Source organism: Oncorhynchus keta, chromosome 36 (assembly GCF_023373465.1).
Source record: "Oncorhynchus keta strain PuntledgeMale-10-30-2019 chromosome 36, Oket_V2, whole genome shotgun sequence".
In the NCBI taxonomy this organism is placed as follows: domain Eukaryota; kingdom Metazoa; phylum Chordata; class Actinopteri; order Salmoniformes; family Salmonidae; genus Oncorhynchus; species Oncorhynchus keta.
Window position 1 is genome coordinate 8304882 of NC_068456.1, and position 19513 is coordinate 8324394.

The window sequence follows — 19513 nt, forward strand, 5'->3', positions numbered from 1 at the left end:
TTGTATGCTAAAAATATTATTTTATACTAATACAACTGCTCAGAGAAAGATATTTTGTTTAACAAGTAATACTTAAATATTTGCATAAAAGCGTCTGCTAAATGGCATATACTATCATATTATGACTTTTTTCAAAAGGTAGGGGTCAAAATTATTGTCACCCTTTTTTCAATACCTTTCAATACCTCACGAGGATAACAGTACTGAGACATTTAAAAAATACAAATGTTTTATGGATTGGAGGACCTTGGGAGGGATTTTAGACCATTCCTCCATACAGAATCCTTCCAGATCCTTGATATCCTTCTTCTACACTTCTGGGCCGCTCTCTTCAATTCAAACCACAGGTTTATTATATACAGTATATATACAGCTCTTCGACATCTCTTTACATTGTCCTCTCCAATGACGATTAGATTAAAAAGTTGATTGGATGCTCAGTCTCCACTGCTAGAAATGGCCATGTAATTATGTTCAGTAATTGTAATGAATAGTCATGGGATTTAATATAACCCTGGATAGCTTTTTTCAACAATATTGCCTAATATCATTCCCTTGGTATCTAAAAATTAATCTCCATTCCTGATCGGGTGTTGCTTGCCTAACTCGCAAAAAAATCGAAACCATGTTCTTACCAATGTGTTTACATTCTAGTTTATCAGATAACATTGTTGTAAGTATATTTACCTGGGTGTTTCAAACAGCATTGTTACAGAGCGAGTGACCAACTACCACAGCACCTTTACCGTGAACTGGATAAGGATCAACGCTCTCACATCTAACATTAGTGTCTGATCTTTGTAGAAACATTTAGTAAAATAGTGTACATTATTTTTAAGAACAAAAAAAAAACTGGTTTGATGAACTATGACCCCTCTCCTTTTTGTGATCCGATTTTGAACATGTTCTGTAAGATTTTTATGGTGACTAAATAAATACACTTGCAACTAGCCTGGGTCTCAGTGGAAGCCTTGTACTGTACCTATTCAAACTGCTCTGTGTATTGAAACATAGTGCTTTAACTGCTTTGATAAATAAATACATTCCTTCTAGTAGTCTCTGTAATGATTTTGTTTTTGTCATTCATCCACATTGAGATGATTAGTGGTCCCTAACCACGGATACAGGGTCAGGTATTATTTACAGCCTCCTAATAGTTTGGTATTGGATTGGGGGTTAGGGTAACCTGATTCTTGATCTGTGTTAAAGGGCAAGGTCTACCTTGTGACTCGGTGCTGCATGTGTCACTCTTATAATATATGCCATTTAGCAGACGCTTTTATCCAAAGCGACTTACAGTCATGTGTGCATACATTCTACGTATGGGTGGTCCCGGGAATCGAACCCACTACCCTGGCATTACAAGCGCCATGCTCTACCAACTGAGCTACAGAAGGTCTTGACTGACACCAGGGGGCGGAAGAGAGGCATGGGACAGAAAAGGGTCAATCCCACCCAAAACAGAAGACATTACCAGAGAAAACAATCAATGGTTTACGACCTTGATGTAAACATCCGGAGAGGCTGGGGACACAGTTACCCCTGGGTGTAGGGATTCAAGTTCAGCCAAAGACGAGAGAAAGAATGAGTGCCCGAGGAACCGAGCAGTGTATTATGGGGACAAATAAGCTTTAGTGTTGTGATCTAGCGACTGTACCACAGAATATATACTAAGCCTGTGTTTACACTTTAGAAGGCTTGTTTTATACCGTTTTTGTCCACTTACAAAATACAACTTCAGCAAAACAGCAGAGACTGTACATTTAGTCTTTCATTGTTTGACCTAGCCAGGTGCACCCTCATCACTTCCTAAAGCTAAAGTGAAGTAGAATTAGTAGCTGCTCAACAGAGATCTTCTCCTCTTCCTCTCTCAGGAGTCGCCATTCTCTCCCAGTCCCTGGCCGTCCAGGATGTCCACCACAGGTTTTCCAACAGTTTCCAGCAGGGGACTCCACTCAGGGGCTTCTATGGCATCCAGCAGCATGGCCAGCTCAGCCTCCAGCTTTTGTACTGTGTCCTCTACATGCTGCAAGAGACAGACAGGGACCATCTATCAGCCCAACTCACATGGATTCTTAGGTCTAGGTTAAAGGGACAGGGCCTGAGTGTCGATCTTAAAGACTTGCTCCGGGAACTTTAGCGACTAGTAAGTATTTTTTTAAACTCCCGCTTTGGGCTGGATGTGTCCATGTGTAGTTCATACATGCATAATCTATGAGCAGATTTACTGTTTTACCTTAATTACCCACGAAATCCCTAGTATGAAAACAATTATTTTCTGGTGCTGTGTGGTGCCATTTTCCCTACATTTTCCCCACATGGGCCAGCCCCCAAGCAATTTGAGTGACAGCTAGCAGAACGATTGAGAGAGAAATGACACGGTGCACATATCTGCACATATGTGACGTAGTAAGCAATTTTCGGGGATCACTTTTGGGTCTTGAGCCTACTTTCAGAACTAATGACTAAAAAGTACCGGAGAATCGGAGTACCGGAGAATCTCTTTAAAGAATTGGATAGTAAGTAAGACATGGCAAAGTTTCCATATAGCATATCAATGTACAAGCTGAAGCTATTACCATTGTTTTTAACTATCCTATAATCCACCACTGTTTTGAGGGTTTAAGTGCCTTGCTCAAGGGCACAACAGCATCTAAGATTTGATACCAGCAACCCTCCAGTTATCAGCTCACTTCCTAACATATTTTCCCTGTCAGACCCGTGATTCAAACTGGCAACCCTCCGGTTGCTGGATCGCCTCTCTAAATGCTAGGCTACCCGCCGGGGATAGGTTCTCCTCAAATGCACTCAATACTCACTCAACATCAATACTCTCTGGGTGGCGTGAATTTAAAGGGGAAGAAATGTTAGTAACTGAGTGAATTCCACTGCTGAATCGTTTGGATGGGCTCTTTAGCTAAAAAAAAAAAATCTGATTTCCTTAAAAGGAAATAGTGCAGATAGTTTGGCCGTCGATTAAACGAAAAACAAGTTGATATACAGTATTAATGTTACAAACCACTGGGAAATCTTCCAAATTCCTGATTGAACCCTTTAAGTCCTACTACTTAAATCACTTAGAAGAATATTACTATGTCATACTAAAGAGTGCCATAAAGGTCACACCACAGCATATGTAAGGACCTGTTATATCACCTTTTATTATGCCATGAGGTTTGGTTATGAGTGGTTTGTGAAGCAGAAACATATGTCTTATAACGTGTTTCTAAAGGCTTTATTAGATGTGTTTTGTTTAACGTGTGACCAAACAAGACCGTGAACAGCATTGATTACTACTCCACCTTCTCCACTACATCCAGTCTGTCATGAAGAGTACTGTGGTCCTGACAGGCACTCGACCGGACATCTCTGGGTTGGAGCGCAGACTCGGGTCCTGATGGAAAACACAGGCCAGCAGGGATCATTTTTGATTACAAGACAAATATGTGTTATCTTGAAGAACAGATCATGTTTTCTCACTTTATTTCTGACTTAACCAACACCTGTTCTTTTATCATTTCAATAGCTTAGTCTTACTGTACATCCTTCAAACAGGCTAGACTAGAGGACATACTTATAGACTTCAATACACACCAGAGCAGAATTCTCAAAACCTCCCTGAGAAAACCCAGTGTATTTTTTTTCTATACTATCTTTATCCACAGCTTAATTTCTTCTCTGCAGAAATGAGAAAAAAAACTCAGTTCTGTTCCATTATGAATCCAACTAATATGAATCCAACTAATCTGTAAAGGTCACCAAAACAAGTCTTCCTTGTCTCCTCTCCCTTGTTCTCCCTCCCTCTCCCGTCTGTCTGGTTCACAGACCGTTCAACGTGTTTTCTATTACCTCTACATCTCCGCTCTGCAGGCAGCCTGCTGCCCAGCCAATCAGTTCACCACAAACCCCTAGCCACATGCCATTCTGCTGACATGGCGCTCCAGCAAACGTAACCAGGATCAGTACACCCTCACTTTCACCAGGCCGTGACCCAGTTTATTCAGAAGAGATGCCGATGATCCAGAGTCAGTGCAGTATGGGACAGAGTTAGTGCAGCATTGCATACTTGCATAACCTTAGGCCAAATAGACTACACCTTTTGGCTTAGCTTTGATACACAACTCAACACTTTGTCTGGCAGTGAACTGTGTGGTGCTCTCAGTTGGAATCAACCTTGAACCTTTATGGGTTGGGTGTGGTGGAGAAACATGGAAAAACATCCATACGTTGTTCGACCACCTTTTTCCATTTGCCATGCAGGTTTTATGGTTCCAATTAACCACCTACCCCTTTTTAAGAGCCCTTATTTTTCTCTGTGAGCTGAAGCGCTGGTGGCTATGGCGGTGAGGAATGTGGCTGGGATGTGTGGTCCGTTTGTCTGTGAAGACAGGTGTCTTCTTAATGACGCATAGAACATGTACAGTATAATCTATGGCATGGAGCCCTGTCTATTCTCTTCAGCCACACTTCCTGTTGCACCTGGTTTCCATGACGTCACAGAACGTTTTAACATAAACCATTCAAGCTGGAAATGTCTTTCTTACTATATATCGTCCTAGGACCGTAGGAAAGTTTTTTAATGTAGACATGCACACTAAAAGGCATTACAAACACAGAACAAAGACCGTTACATACAACATATATATATATATATATATATAGCAGTCTGTTGAGGGTTGAATTTGGCCTCTCTCACATGTATAGTAAGTAGTCTGTTCCCTGCCGGTCATAAAAGTAACACAACATAAGGAGCATTTACTTTTCCAACATCATGACTGTCCTCCAGTGCCCTGTGAACAGCAGTCATGAATTACCAGTTGTGCTGTTTTTATGGCGCTATCCCACGGTACAATTTCATAAGCTCCATTACACCACCACAGAGCATGCCAAGTGGACCCGGGAGAAAAGCCAAGGAATCCCAAAGGATGAATGTGAGATGGAGCTCCTCTTTGGATTTCTCTCAATAGAAAAACGCACCACATGTCTCTGCGTCAGTACTACAGACGGTCCCATAACTTCCCGTATGTGAAATCCATCTGGACACATTAACCGGTCGGCAAACTTCAAGGCTTTTTCCCTGAGGAAGACGTGTGACATGTCAATTGATCACAATCTGTGAAAGATGCATGGAGGGCATTGTCTTTGAATTGAAGTTTAGCACGTGATAACAAACAAACACACGGGCACACCGATGCAGGCAGGATGCCGTCTCGGTTCTATAGCTATCCAGCGTATGTAATCGGAGCGTAGTGGTTTGCTGTTGAATGCCAGAATTCCCTGCTCTGGTAGTTAAAACAGCCTGTGCTTCTCTGGTTTGGCTATCAACATGTCGGGACACCAAAAGGCCCTAAGACTGCAGCTAAAGCTTGTCTGGGGGGAGCGTGTGTTGGACAAAGGCAAATGAGGCAGATGATGACATGCCTGATGAAGTGCACACTCCTTTGTGTATTCTATCATAGTTGCACCAGGAAGTTGAGAAATACTGACCCACACACTCAGAGGAAACCGGCTATAGGAAAGGAAAAAAACAGCAGCCCACAGGAGCCTGATCTAACACACTCTGCCCTGGGAGACAGGGTTCGGGAAGATGGCGTGCGTGTTGGCGTGCGTGTTGGCGTGCGTGTTGGCGTGCGTGTTGGCGTGCGTGTTGGCGTGCGTGTTTGCGGTGGAGTGAATAATGAAGAACACAGTCTGAGTCAGAACATTAGATCAGTTAGTACACAACACCAGTGGTCCCACAAACCAGCTATTGCCTAATACAGGCCCGCCAATGAAAATAAGACTAACAAGTTGTTAGTCAGATCTCCAGGGTATTTCCTGGATCGATAGTGTGTTGGCAGAGAGAGCGAGAAATGTGTGGTTCTACGTGTTGTTGCGACAGTTGGCCATTCCTGGTGTATGAAGTCACACTCAAGCCTATATTGAGTAGGATATGGAGGAGTGACCGAAGTGTTTGTGATTTTCTCTGGAAGTCAGTTTGAGCAATGAACAAGGTTGGAATGATAGGTTTGGAGACAGACACAGGACATATGGATACGATTGAAGATGTTTGTAGTCAAACACTGTACTGATGAAGTACTACATGGAGAATGGTCGATGACGCTTCGAAAATAAAAAACAGATGTTCTAACCCCATGAGTCCCTTTTCTCTCTCTGTCTCTCTCTCTGTCTCTCTCTCTTCTCTAGCTGTGTCTGAATACCCAGACTAGCGTACTACATAAACTGTATACCCATTTTGGCATTTTAATTAAATTGTCTTTTCCAACTCACGTGTTCGACAACAGCTGATAATCAGCTAAATTGACGCGTTGCACCAAAATTAAAGAATGGCGGGAGTCAACACATTTGCGCATTTAATGATTCATTCAGAAAATGACTTTCTAAACTTCACATACTGTAAAACATAATTTCTTTCTCATACTATTTACTACTCTAGTCTGGGTATTCAGACACGGCCTTTCTCTCTCTCTCACACACACACGCACACATGTTCATCCAACCATCACCTCCGCACACACACATCCTGTAACCTATATGCTGAATGACCAAGATTGATATTCCTTAAAGAGCAGGTCCATTTCACAGTGGAAAGATCCCCAATTCATGTAAGCTTCGACATCACATTACGCTTCTCCATCTGCATGGCTTGCTGTTTGGGGTTTTAGGCTGGGTTTCTGTACAACACTTGGTGACATCGGCTGATATAAAATGGGCTTTATAAAAACATTTGATTGATTGATTTAAAAAATTATTTCCAGCGATTCACTAAGCACAAATAACTCTTCAACTCCATTGCATGGTGAGTGCTCTGCATTGCTACACTCTTAGAAAACAGGGTACCAAAAGTGTTCTTCGGCTGTCCCCATAGGAAAATAATTTTTGGTTCCAGATAAAAACAGAATCTGACAGAGTAGACAACACACCTATTGATGGTTTGTTTACCCATCTCCTGTGCTCCCTGCCCTTTCCCCTATGACCTCTAACCCCAGCAACACCCAATCATGTCTCTTACCTGCCGCTGCGTAGCCAATGAGGAGGAGCAGGAGTCCAAGTGAGATGGTGTAGGGGCGGGTCATGGCGTAGGAGAGGAAACCTGGAGTACAGCAGAGTCTTAACTGTCTCTTGCAATGAGAGAAATATGGAGGAAGTAGAAAAGAAAGAGGAATAAAGAGAGAAAGAAATACTCACAGTGTATTCAGTGCCCAAAAACGTATTGAAAGTCTCTCTGTCTCTCCTCTTCCCTCAGCTGCACCCAGTTTCCTAATGAAAACATTAGATGCAGAACAAAAGCCCTTTATCTGAGGGGAGGGGTGGGGGGTTGTTTCTAGGGTGGAACTCCTCAGCCTAGCTGGAGCCTGCACTGAAGCATACTCCAACACGGATAACATTTAGCAGGAAGGGCATGAAGGTGGGGTTGTAATCATTGTGGAACGATATGATATGTAATGACACACTGGGTGAATTCAGAGTGAAGAAAACAATCATCCTTAAGAGTCTATTTAAAAAATATATATATATATTTCACCTTTATTTAACCAGGTAGGCCAGTTGAGAACAAGTTCTCATTTACGACCCGGCCAAGATAAAGCAAAGCAGTGCGACAATGAACAACACAGAGTTACACATGGGATAAACAAAAGTACGGTCAATAACACAATAGAAAAATCGATCTACAATGTGTGCAAATGGAGTAAGGAGGTAAGGCAATAAATAGGCCATAGTAGCGAAGTAATTACAATTTAGCAAATTAACACTGGAGTGATAGATATGCAGATGATGATGTGCAAGTAGAAATACTGGTGTACAAAAGAGCAAAAAAAGTAAATAAAAACAATATGGGGATGAAGTAGGTAGTTGGATGGGCTGTTTACAGATGGGCTGTTTACAGATGGGCTGGGTACAGCTGCAGCGATCGGTAAGCTGCTCAGATAGCTGATGCTTAAAATTAGTGAGGGAGATATGTCCCAACTTCAGCAATTTTTGCAATTCGTTCCAGTCATTGGCAGCAGAGAACTGGCAGGAAAGGCAGCCAAAGGAGCTGTTGGCTTTGGGGATGACCAGTGAGATATACCTGCTGGAGCGCGTGCTACAGGTGGGTGTTGTTATGGTGACCAGTGAGCTGAGATAAGGCGGAGCTTTACCTAGCAAAGACTTATAGATGACCTGGAGCCAGTGGGTCTGGCAACGAATATGTAGCGAGGGCCAGCCGACGAGAGTATACAGGTCGCGGTGGTGGGTGGTATATGGGACTTTGGTGACAAAACAGATGGCACTGTTATAGACTGCATCCAGTTCACTGATTAGAGTGTTGGAGCCTATTTTGAAAATTACATCGCCGAAATCGAGGATCGGTAGGATAGTCCGTTTTATGAGGGCATTTTTGGCAGCATGAGTGAAGGATGCTTTGTTGCGAAATAGGAACCCGATACTAGATTTAATTTTGGATTGGAGATGATTAATATGAGTCTGGAAGGAGAGTTTACAGTCTAGCCAGATACCTAGGTATTTGTAGTTGTCCACATATTCTAAGTCAGAACTGTCCAGAGTAGTGATGCTAGTCGGACGGGCAGGTGCGGGCAGCGATTGGTTGAAGAGCGTGCGTTTAGTTTTACTAGCGTTTAAGAGCAGTTGGAGGCCACGGAAGGAGTGTTGTATGGCATTGAAGCTTGTTTATAGGTTTGTTAACACAGTGTCCAAAGAAGGGCCAGATGAATACAGAATGGTGCCGTCTACGTAGAGGTGGATCAAGGAATCACCCGCAGCATGAGAAACATCATTGATATACGAATACAGAGGCACCCCCATAGAGACTGCCAGAGGTCCGGACAACAGGCCCTCCGATTTGACACACTGAACTCTATCTGAGAAGTAGTTGGTGAACCAGGCGAGGCAGTTATTTGAGAAACCAAGGCTGTTGAGTCTGCCGATAAGAATATGGTGATTGACAGAGTCGAAAGCCTTGGCCAGGTCGATGAAAACGGCTGCAGTACTGTCTTTTTACCGATGGCGGTTATGATATCGTTTAGTACCTTGAGCGTGGCTGAGGTGCAACCGTGACCGGCTCGGAAACCGGATTGCACGGCAGAGAAGGTACGGTAGGATTCGAAATGGTCAGTGATCTGTTTGTTAACTTGGCTTTCGAAGACTTTAGAAAGGCAGGGCAGGATGGATATTGGTCTGTAACAGTTTGGGTCTAGAGTGTCACCCCCTTTGAAGAGGGGATGACCGCGGCAGCTTTCCAATCTTTAGGAATCTTGGACAATATGAAAGAGAGGTTGAACAGACTATTCATAGGGGTTGCAACAATGGCAGCGGATAATTTTAGAAAGTGAGGATCCAGATTGTCTAGCCCAGCTGATTTGTATGGGTCCAGGTTTTGCAACTCTTTCAGAACATCTGCTATCTGGATTTTGGTGAAGGAGAAGCTGGAGAGGCTTGGGCAAGTATTGTGGGGGGTGCGGAGCTGTTGGTGACAGGGTTTCCTAGCCTCAGTGCAGTGGGCAGCTGGGAGGTGGTCTCTTTTTCTCCATGGACTTCACAGTGTCCCAATTTTTGGGGGAGTTAACTGACTGTGTGTATTGGTTCCTGACTTCCCTGAAAAGTTGCATATCGTGGGGACTATTCGATGCTAGTGCAGTACACCACAGGGGTGTTTTTATGCTGGCCGAGGGCAGTCAGGACTGGAGTGAACCAAGGGCTATATCTGTTCTTAGGTCTACATCTTTTGAAAGGGGCATGCTTATTTAAAATGGTGAGGAATTTTCTTTTAAAGAACAATCAGGCATCCCCTACCGACGGGATGAGGTCAATATCCTTCCAGGATACCCGGGCCAGGTTGATTAGAAAAGCCTGCTCGCAGAAGTGTGGTCCTTCTGTGGCTCAGTTGGTAGAGCATGGCGCTTGTAACGCCAGGGTAGTGGGTTCGATTCCCGGGACCACCCATACGTAGAATGTATGCACACATGACTGTAAGTCGCTTTGGATAAAAGCGTCAGCTAAATGGCATATATTTTATTATTATATATAAGTGTTTCGGGGAGCATTTAACAGTGATGAGTGGGGGTTGTTTGACCGCAGACCCATAACGGATGCAGGCAAATAGGCAGTGATCACTGAGATCCTGATTGAAAAGAGCAGAGGAGTATTTGGAGGGCAAGTTGGTCAGGATAATATCTATGAGGGTGCCCATGTTTACAGATTTAGGGTTGTACCTGATTGGTTCCTTGATCATTTATGTGAGATTGAGGGCATATATCTTAGATTGTAGGACAGCCGGGGTGTTAAACATATCCCAGTTTAGGTCATCTAACAGAACAAACTCTGAAGATAGATGGGGGGCAATCAATTCACATATGGTGTCCAGGGCACAGCTGGAAGCTGAAGGGGGTCTATAACAGCCTGCTCAGTGGATCCTATGATCTCAACAGTGAGAGACTTATTTCTGGAGAGATTAATTTTTAAAATTAGAAGCTCGAACTGTTTGGGCATAGACCTGAAAAGTATGACAGAACTTTGTAGGAATATCTGCAGTAGATTGCAACTCCTCCCCCTTTGGAAGTTCTATCGTGACAGAAAATGTTGTAGTTGGGGATGGAAATCTCAGAATTTTTGGTGGCCTTCCTAAGCCAGGATTCAGACACAGCAAGGACATCAGGGTTGGTGGAGTGTGCTAAAGCAGTGAGTAAAACAAACTTAGGGAGGAGGCTTCTGATGTTAACATGCATGAAACCAAGGCTTTTACAGTTACAGAAGTCAACAAATGAGAGCACCTGGGGGCACACAGGGCCTGGGTTAGCCTCTACATCACCCGAGGAACAGAGTAGCAGTAGGATGAGGGTACGGCTAAAAGCTATCAAAACAGGTCGTCTAGTGCGTTGGAGATTTCTGGGCGTGGTAGGATTGATTCGAGGCATAATGTACAGACAGGGACATGGTAGGGTGCGGGTACAGTGTAGGTAAACCTAGGCATTGAGTGACGATAAGAGAGGTTGCATCTCTGGAGGCACTAGTTATGCTAGGTGAGGTCACCGCATGTGTGGGAGGTGGGACAAAAGAGGTATCTGAGGCATGTTGAGTGGGACTAGGGGCTCCGCAGTAAAATAAAACAATGATAACTACCCTAAACAACAGTATACAAGGCATATTGACATTAGAGAGAGACATAAAGCGAGGCATAAAGTAAACACGATTTGATTGGGAGAGCAAGCTAAGACAACAACAGATAATTCAGCTAAGACAGTTAACTACACACAGGGCCTGAGTTCGAGGCTGGGACCGACAGATCAACAAAATAAACAAAATGGAGTACCGTGATTAATGAACAGTCCAGCAGGCACCAGCTATGTTGCCAAGTGATCATAGGGTCCAGTGAACAGCAATGTATGAAACAGGGAAGCCGTTAGGTAGTAGTTACTACGCTAGCAAGTGGGAGACACAGCGTTCATAAAGTTAGCAGGCGGGGGCTAGCAGAAGCGTCTTCACCGACGTCCGGCAAAGGCCGGTTGAGGGCACATCGAACGGAATTACGTCGGCGGACGAGTCGTGATGGGTCAGCGAGGCTCCGTATCGACAAAGGGTCCAGGCCAATTGCTAAAAGAGGTATTGTAGCTGGAGTCATTTTGTTTGCTAGTCGGGAGATGGGCCTGGCTCGAGGCTAACTGGTGCTAGCTTCGGGACAAGGGCGTTAGCCACTATAGCCACTCGGTAGCAGCTAGCTAGCTGCGATGATCCGATGCAAAGGTCCAGAGCTTACGGCAGGAATCCTGTGACGTAGTGGCTTCTAGTCATGTTAGTGAAGAGTCCGGGAGCCATCAGCTGTGTAGCCAAATGATCATAGGATCCACTGAGCAGGCTGGGAGTTGGGCCTGGCTCAAGGCTAGCTTCGAGGCTGGGCCACTCAGTAGCAGCTAGCTAGCTGCGATGATCCGGATGGTCCAGAGATTACGGCAGGAAACCGGTGTTGTAGTGGAGAAAACCAGTCCGATAGGCTCAGGGTTGATATTGCGCTGTGCAGACTGGCAGGTATTATCCAGGCTAACATCGGCTGGTGTCTGAGCAAAAGGTAAAGGCTGCTATGACTAAATAGCCACTAGCTAATTAGCTGGTTAGCTTCTGATGGCTAGCCTCTGATGGAGGTTCTAGCTATAAGGTATAAAAATAGCAGATTCGAATCACATTGAGTGAGGCGGGTTCCCGGAAGGTATATTTAATTTAAGATTGAAATATATACAAAAAAAAGACTAAAAAAACATAACATTTACAAGGACAGTGACAAACACGTCTGCACTATTACGCCATCTTGGATCAGGAAGGTGTGCGTCAATCAAAGCCTGTGCGTCAATCTAATTAACATAATAATAAAAAACATCAAAATCAGTCAGTTTAAGCTAGAGATATCGTCTCAATCCACCTATCTCAGCCTTCAACATCTGTGGTGGAAAGTGGCAGTGCGACATCGCTGTTTGTCAGAGCTTCTCTTTTGTCATTATACAGTGCATTCGGAAAGTATTCTGACCCATTGAATTTTTCCACATTTTGTTACAGCCTTATTCTAAAATTGTTTTTTTTAATCCTCATCAATCTACACACAATGCCCCATAATTACAAAGCAAAAACACGTTTTTAGATTTAAAAAACTGAAATATCACATTTATGTAATTATTCAGACCCTTTACTTTGTGGATGCACCTTTGGCAGCAATTACAGCCTCGAGGCTTCTCGGGTATGACGCTACAAGCTTGGCACACCTATATTTGGGGAGTATCTCCCATTATTCTCTGCAGATCCTCTCAAGCTCTGTCAGGTTGGATGGGGAGCATCGCTGCACATCTATTTTCAGATCTCTCCAGAGATGTTCGATAAGGTTCAAGTCCAGGCTCTAGCTGGGCCACTCAAGGACATTTAGAGATGTGTTCCGAAGCCACTCCTGCATTGTCTTGCCTATGTGCTTCGGTCGCTGTTCTGTTGGATGGTGAACCTTTGCGCCAATCTGAGGTTCTGAGCGCTCTGGAGCAGGTATTCATTGAGGATCTCTCTGTACTTTCCTACATTCATCTTTCCCTCGATCCTTACTAGTCTCCCAGTCCCTGCTGCTGAACCCCCCCAGCATGATACTGCCACCACCGTGCTTCACCGCAGGGATGGTGCCAGGTTTCCTTCAGACTTGTCGCTTGGCATTCAGGCCAATATTGGTTTCATCAATCTAAAGAATCTTGTTTGTCATGATCGGAGTGACCTTTAGGTGCCTTTTGGCAAACTTCAAAAGGGCTGTCATGTGCCTTTTACTGAGGAGTGGTTTCCGTCTGGCCACTCTACCATAAATGCCTGATTGGTGGAGTGGCTGTCAGAGATGGTTGTCATTCTAGAAGTTTCTCCCATCTCGACAGAGAAACTCTGGAGCTCTGTCAGAGTGAACATCGGGTTCTTGGTCACCTCCCTGGCCAAGGCCCTTCTCCCCTAATTGCTCAGTTTGGCCGGGCGGCCAGCTCTAGGAAGAGTCTTGGTGGTTCTAAACTTCTTCCATTTAAGAATGATGGAGGCCATTGTGTTCTTGGGGACCTTCAATGCTGTAGAAAGTTTTTGGTACCCTTCCCCCAGATCTGTGACTCGACACAATCCTGTCTCGGCGCTCTATGGACAATTCCTTCGATCTCATGGCTTGTTTTTTTCTCTGACAATGCCTGTCAACTGTGAGACCTTTATATAGACAGGCGTGCGCCTTTCCAAATCATGTCCAATCAATTGAATTGACCACATGTGGACTCCAATAAAGTTGTAGAAACATCTCAAGGATGATCAATGGAAACAAGATTGAACCGAGGTTGGTAGCTTTATCTACCTGCAGATTTATAGAACAGCGATGACAATGTTTGTATTAGTAGTATTATGAGTTGGGATTATGTCGGCTCATTGTTTAGCTAGCTGTCTACATGTCTATACAAAAGACTCTACTTTGGCTGGATTATTACATGACCCATCAAATAAACCAGGTGTGTCTGGGAGGGAATGGGGTCATCTATTGTATATCATGAACATGTGTCTAGACCATAGTGACCCGTCCACCTAGATAGATGTGGCTGGGTGGTGGTTATAGCATTTCCTTTACATGACCCATCAATTTAGACAAGTGCATCTAATATTGATAAAATATTTTTATCTGGACACTCTGTTTTTTTACATGCTGATCAACTTTTAAAGCAGAATTACTTTCCCATTGTTCCTCAACTGCAATGAATGATATACCTTTTTCTAGCTCTGAGTCTCTACTTTTATCCAATGTAAAAAACACAATTTCCAAATTTGCTACATAAGACCAAATCCAGGCAGTCGGTAGTAATTTGTGGATGTCCATCATCCATTTTGTATGATATATTACAGATTGCAATTCGTACAATATATTACGAATTTGCAAAATGTATGATATTTTACAAATTCCAATTTGTTGTGGCTAACGCTTGCTGGGTGATTAACATTAACTAGGTAAGAGGTTAGTGTTAAGGTTAGGGTTTAAGTTAAAGGGTTAAAATTAGGGATAGGGTAAGGGTTAGCTAACATGCTAAGTAGTTGCAAAGTACCTAAAAAGTAGTAAGTAGTTGCAAAGTTGCTAATAGTTCGAGATGAGATTCGAACACGCAATCTTTGGGTAACTAGACGTAAGCATTATTCGTTTTTGCCTTAAGTAACCTTCTGTCTTATGTAACCATACCAAACATGACATATCATACTAAATCAAAATCAAATCACATTTTATTGGTCACACACATAGATGTTATTGCGAGTGTAGTGAAATACTTGTGCTTCTAGTTCCAACATTGCAGCAATATCTAGTAATATCTAACAATTCCACAACAAATACCTAATACACACAAATCTAAGTAAAGGAATGGAATAAGAATATATAAATATATGGATGAGCAATGTCAGAACGGCATAGGCTAAGATGCAATAGATAGTATAGAATATAGTATATACATATGAGATGAGTAATGCAAGATATGTAAACATTATTAAAGTGGCATTATTAAAGTGACCAATGATTTCAAGTCTGTTTGTAGGCAGCAGCCTTTATGTGCTAGTGATGGCTGTTTAACAATCTGATGGCCTTGAGATAGAAGCTGTTTTTCAGTCTCTTTGTCCCAGCTTTGATGTACCTGTACTGACCTCGCCTTCTGGATGGTAGCGGGGTGAACAGGCAGTGGCTCAGGGGGTTGTTCTCCTAGATAATCTTGTGGGCCTTCCTGTGACATTGTGTGCTGTAGGTTTCATGGAGGGTAGGTAGTTTGCCCCCGTTCATGTGTTCTGCACCACCCTGAAGAGCCCTGCGGTTGTGGGCAGTTCAATTGCCTTACCAGGCGGTGATACAGCCCGACAGGATGCTCTCAATTGTGCATCTGTAAAAGTTTGTGAGGGTAAAAGTTTGTGCTTCCTGCCATCCAGGAACTCTATACCATGCGGCATCAGAGGAAGGCCCTAAAAATTGTCAAAGACTCCAGCCACCCAAGTCCAAGACGGTTCTCTTTGCTACTGCACAGCAAGTGGTACCTATGCACCAAGTCTGGAACCAACAAGACCCTGAACAGCTTGTACCACCAAGCCATAAGACTGCTAAATAGTTAGTTAAATAATTAACCAAATAGCTAGCCGGACTGCATTGACTCTTTTAGCACAAACTGTTTTGACTCATCACATACTTTGCTGCTACTATTTATTATCTATCTTGTTGCCTAGTCACTTTAGTCCTAGTTATATGTACATACAGTATCTACCTCAATTACCTCGTACCCCTGCACATTGACTCGGTACTGGTAACCCGTGTATATAGCAAAGTTATCTTCAAATTATATTTTTGCAGGAATCTCCTTGCGAATGATTTTGCCGAAGATTGTATCTCCGCCGGGTTGGGCAACCTGAGCTTTTGCTATCTTATTCTGTAGTTTGATACCGGAGCTTCGGAGGAATCGTCAAAATCACAAAGCTGATTGTGGGATACTGAAGACAACGGCTAACCGCTGCGCCACAGTTGTGATGAAAACGGTTAAAAAACGACCAGCAGATGCCACTAAAGTGCATTGTGAACCTATAATAAAGCTCAGAGTAATGAACTGTTTTTCAAAACTTGAAAATAGGACCATGCCTCAGGACTACTTGGATGGACTCCTGACTGTCTCCTCTGTTGTTGTGCTGCTGATCCAGTCTCTCTCTCTCTCTCTCTCTCTCTCTCTCTCTCTCTCTCTCCCTCTCCCTCTCTGATGTCAAAAGGGCTTTAGAAATTTGACTGAGGTGTTCTCTCATCTTTGTGTTATCTCCTCAAAGCTAGTTAGAGGTTGGCCCCATAGAGATATCAATCATCAAACGAAATTGACCACAGTCCGTGTGCATTCCGAGACAAACAAACACCCATGTGTTAGTGGGCATTACTTGAAATGAAAATCCAACACTCAAATATGAAATACAATCGATTCCATAAATCTCCAACATTCTTGTTTTGGAAAATACTGACTTCATGTTTTAAATTATCCTGCTTACACTTTTTTGTACATTTTGGGACTATGTTATGTTTATGACTACTACCAATGCTACGTTTTCAAGTTGGCTAGACTTGAAATTGGGAAATTGTTGAGTTGAATGAATGTTAGTTGAATTTGAAAAACAATGACTTTGCAACAACTAGCTGGGTTGAGCACACAGAGTTAAGTTTGCACAGACCCGCAATGTAAACTACAGTGTTGGCTATGTGTCTCATTATTACCCAGTGTACCTTTACAACTAAAACATTTATTTCAGAGGCTGAAGAATGATTCATTAAACAAATCAAATATCAAATCAAAATCAAATGTATTTATATAGCCCTTCGTAAATCAGCTGATATCTCAAAGTGTTGTACAGAAACCCAGCCGAAAACCCCAAACAGCAAGCAATGCAGGTGTAGAAGCACGGTGGCTAGGAAAAACTCCCTAGAAAGGACAAAACCTAGGAAGAAACCTAGAGAGGAACCATGCTATGAGGGGTGGCCAGTCGTGGTTGTGCCGGGTGGAGATTATAACAGAACATGGCCAAGATGTTCATAAATGACCAGCATGGTCAAATAATAATAATCACAGGCAGAACAGTTGAAACTGGAGCAGCAGCACAGCCAGGTGGACTGGGGACAGCAAGGAGTCATCATGCCAGGTAGTCCTGCGGCATGGTCCTAGGGCTCAGGTCCTCAGTGGGAGAGAAAGAGAGAAATAGAGAGGGCATACTTAAATTCACACAGGACACCAGATAAGACAGGAGAAATACTCCAGATATAACAAACTGACCCTAGCCCCCCGACACATAAACTACTGCAGCATAAATACTGGAGGCTGAGACAGGAGGGGTCAGGAGACACTGTGGCCCCATCCGATGATACCCCCGGACAGGGCCAAACAGAAACAGTAAGAGGATTAGTTCTAACCATGAGTGAAATTGTTTTACCTGTTTATCTGATCTGTGGCTAGTCAAATTTAATAGACTAAGAACAACATTATTAACATACTCGTCTCAACCAAAATAAAATTAAAATGTCATTTGTAAATGTCTAAATAATTTCAGACTGGGAGCTGTACTGAGAGAAACAGAGCCTCCCACCATCTAAGCCCCAATGCTCCAGGCTAGTGGGTGGCCGAGTGGTACACAGCCCATCAGCAAGGACCTTTGGTGAGGGAAGAGAGCCAGCAGTCACTTAGTTAATACCGAGTCTCCTAGGTAAAAGCACTCTGCAGACCCTACAAAACCCCATTGTCCTGCCAAAAGAATAGGTCAGCTCTGGATACCGGTTAACTCTTTGGCATAGACATGTCTCCCTGTCACTAACAAGAGGATTGTGAGTATGTGTGTATGTGTGTGTGTGTCTGCCTCTGATGCTGTTGTGGCAGATAGTGTTGTGTTGTTGCGGAGGCTACATCGAGGACAACACACCTCGGTATCAGACGGATGCAGCTTGTGCAGCACTGGACTGGCCTGAGGCTGCAGGGGAAACCTGCTGCTCTGGACTGTGCTGACCACTCTGTCTCTCATTCCATGTACCAGAATGCTGCCATTGGCGAGGACATTCTAACCTTTACTGTTAAGGCAAGGCTGAAAGTTCTACCAACAAAACATAACCTAGCACTCAAACCTTGACCCATTTTGTATTCTACAAGAGTCAAATGTCAGAGTCTGTTGCCCATGTTGTGAATGGTTGCTGGTCATACAAGGATTTATACATTGCAAGACATTACCACCGTGTCGATCTGATAGCCAGCGAGGTGAGACGGGTCGGGTCGTCTCACCAACAGCACGCATCCATAAACATTATTGTGTAAGAGGAAGCCGGTTTGATGTTGATGATGATGTGTTTTCCTGTGTGCCAAATACGCCAGATGTTGTGGAGGGAAGCGAGAGGGAGGTTCTCATTTTCAATGTGGACTGCTCATTTGACGGCTACATGGAGCAGGCCTTTGCCGACAAACTTCTAAAATACCAGTATCCTTGAGTGTTCATGCATACAGGGATCTTTGAAATGTCTGGATCCTTTTGAATGTACATTTGATTGGTGGATTCAAATAAAGTATTTATAATGTGCGAGCGAGGTCGTGTGTACCGAGAAGATGGGAGTCTACTGTCCTCATAAACACAAATCAATGGTGACCTTTGCCTCTGTTTTATCTCTTCTCTCACTGTTCATCCACCTTCCTTCCTGACAGAGTCTAGTCAGTCCCACTAATTCACAAATTCACATAATTAAAACACAAAATATTGCATTCTTTACTAGATAGCAACATACACTATCTAAATCACAATAAGAAAATACAGTATTAGTCAAGTGAGTGTAATAGCACACAAATATGCCAATGAGCATTTACACAGCTATACTATCTGACGAGAGTCAATAGGCATCGTTTGGTGTACTGTTTGTCCGTGTCCAACAGTGAGGGCAAACGCTACATTGAAATTCGTGGAATTAGTACCACAGAATATTAGGTTTTTTTGTGTGTTTTTTTTTTACATTGCTCTTAACTTCATAATTCATTTGAACAGTATAAGACAAATAATCCTTTATGTAATGGCATTTCAGAAAATGTTTGAAACAATATTCCGAAAGGATTTAAAGGGTGAAATTATTTAACATAAATACCTTTTCATTTTAGACTTAAAGGGTTTCTAGGGTACTTTTGTATACTTTTTAGCCAGTAGTTTTGAAAGTAGCTTTCACAAGAGAAAAGGTCTCTCTCTCTCTGCTGTGGTTGCATCTTGCTAGCTGTCACTCATATGGCGACTGACTGAAGCTCATTGGCTGAACTCGAATTGCTAGGGGGCTGGCCAACGTGGGGGAAAATGAAAGGAAAATCGACAGAGAAAGAGAGGGTGAGGGTGAATGCAGGGATCATATCTTTCTCTCTTTCTCTTTGTTTCTCTCCCTTTGTCTCGGAAGGAGAGTTGCGTGGGAAGCACAACCAGGTTCCCCAATAGTCTTTCCAAGAACAACAGTGGTTGGCCTGCCAAGAGCGCC

The 19513-nt window shown here is 43.3% G+C and overlaps 1 protein-coding gene across 2 annotated transcripts; it reads right to left on the reverse strand.

Moving 5' to 3' along the window:
* Positions 1-7332, reverse strand: LOC118369555 (placenta-specific protein 9-like). Of its 2 annotated transcripts, none has more exons than XM_035754044.2 (4): positions 7189-7332; positions 7013-7093; positions 3303-3394; positions 1-2026 (listed from the first exon to the last, which is right to left on the reverse strand). In XM_035754044.2, exons 2-4 carry the CDS (start codon positions 7074-7076, stop codon positions 1871-1873), a joined length of 312 nt encoding a protein of 103 aa, XP_035609937.1. In that variant the 5' UTR covers positions 7077-7093; positions 7189-7332; the 3' UTR covers positions 1-1870. The 2 variants fall into 2 exon arrangements, with proteins under 2 accessions (XP_035609937.1, XP_035609938.1); XM_035754045.2 differs by having other exon boundaries at positions 7013-7115; positions 7189-7276.
* Between the last annotated feature and the right edge of the window lie 12181 nt (positions 7333-19513).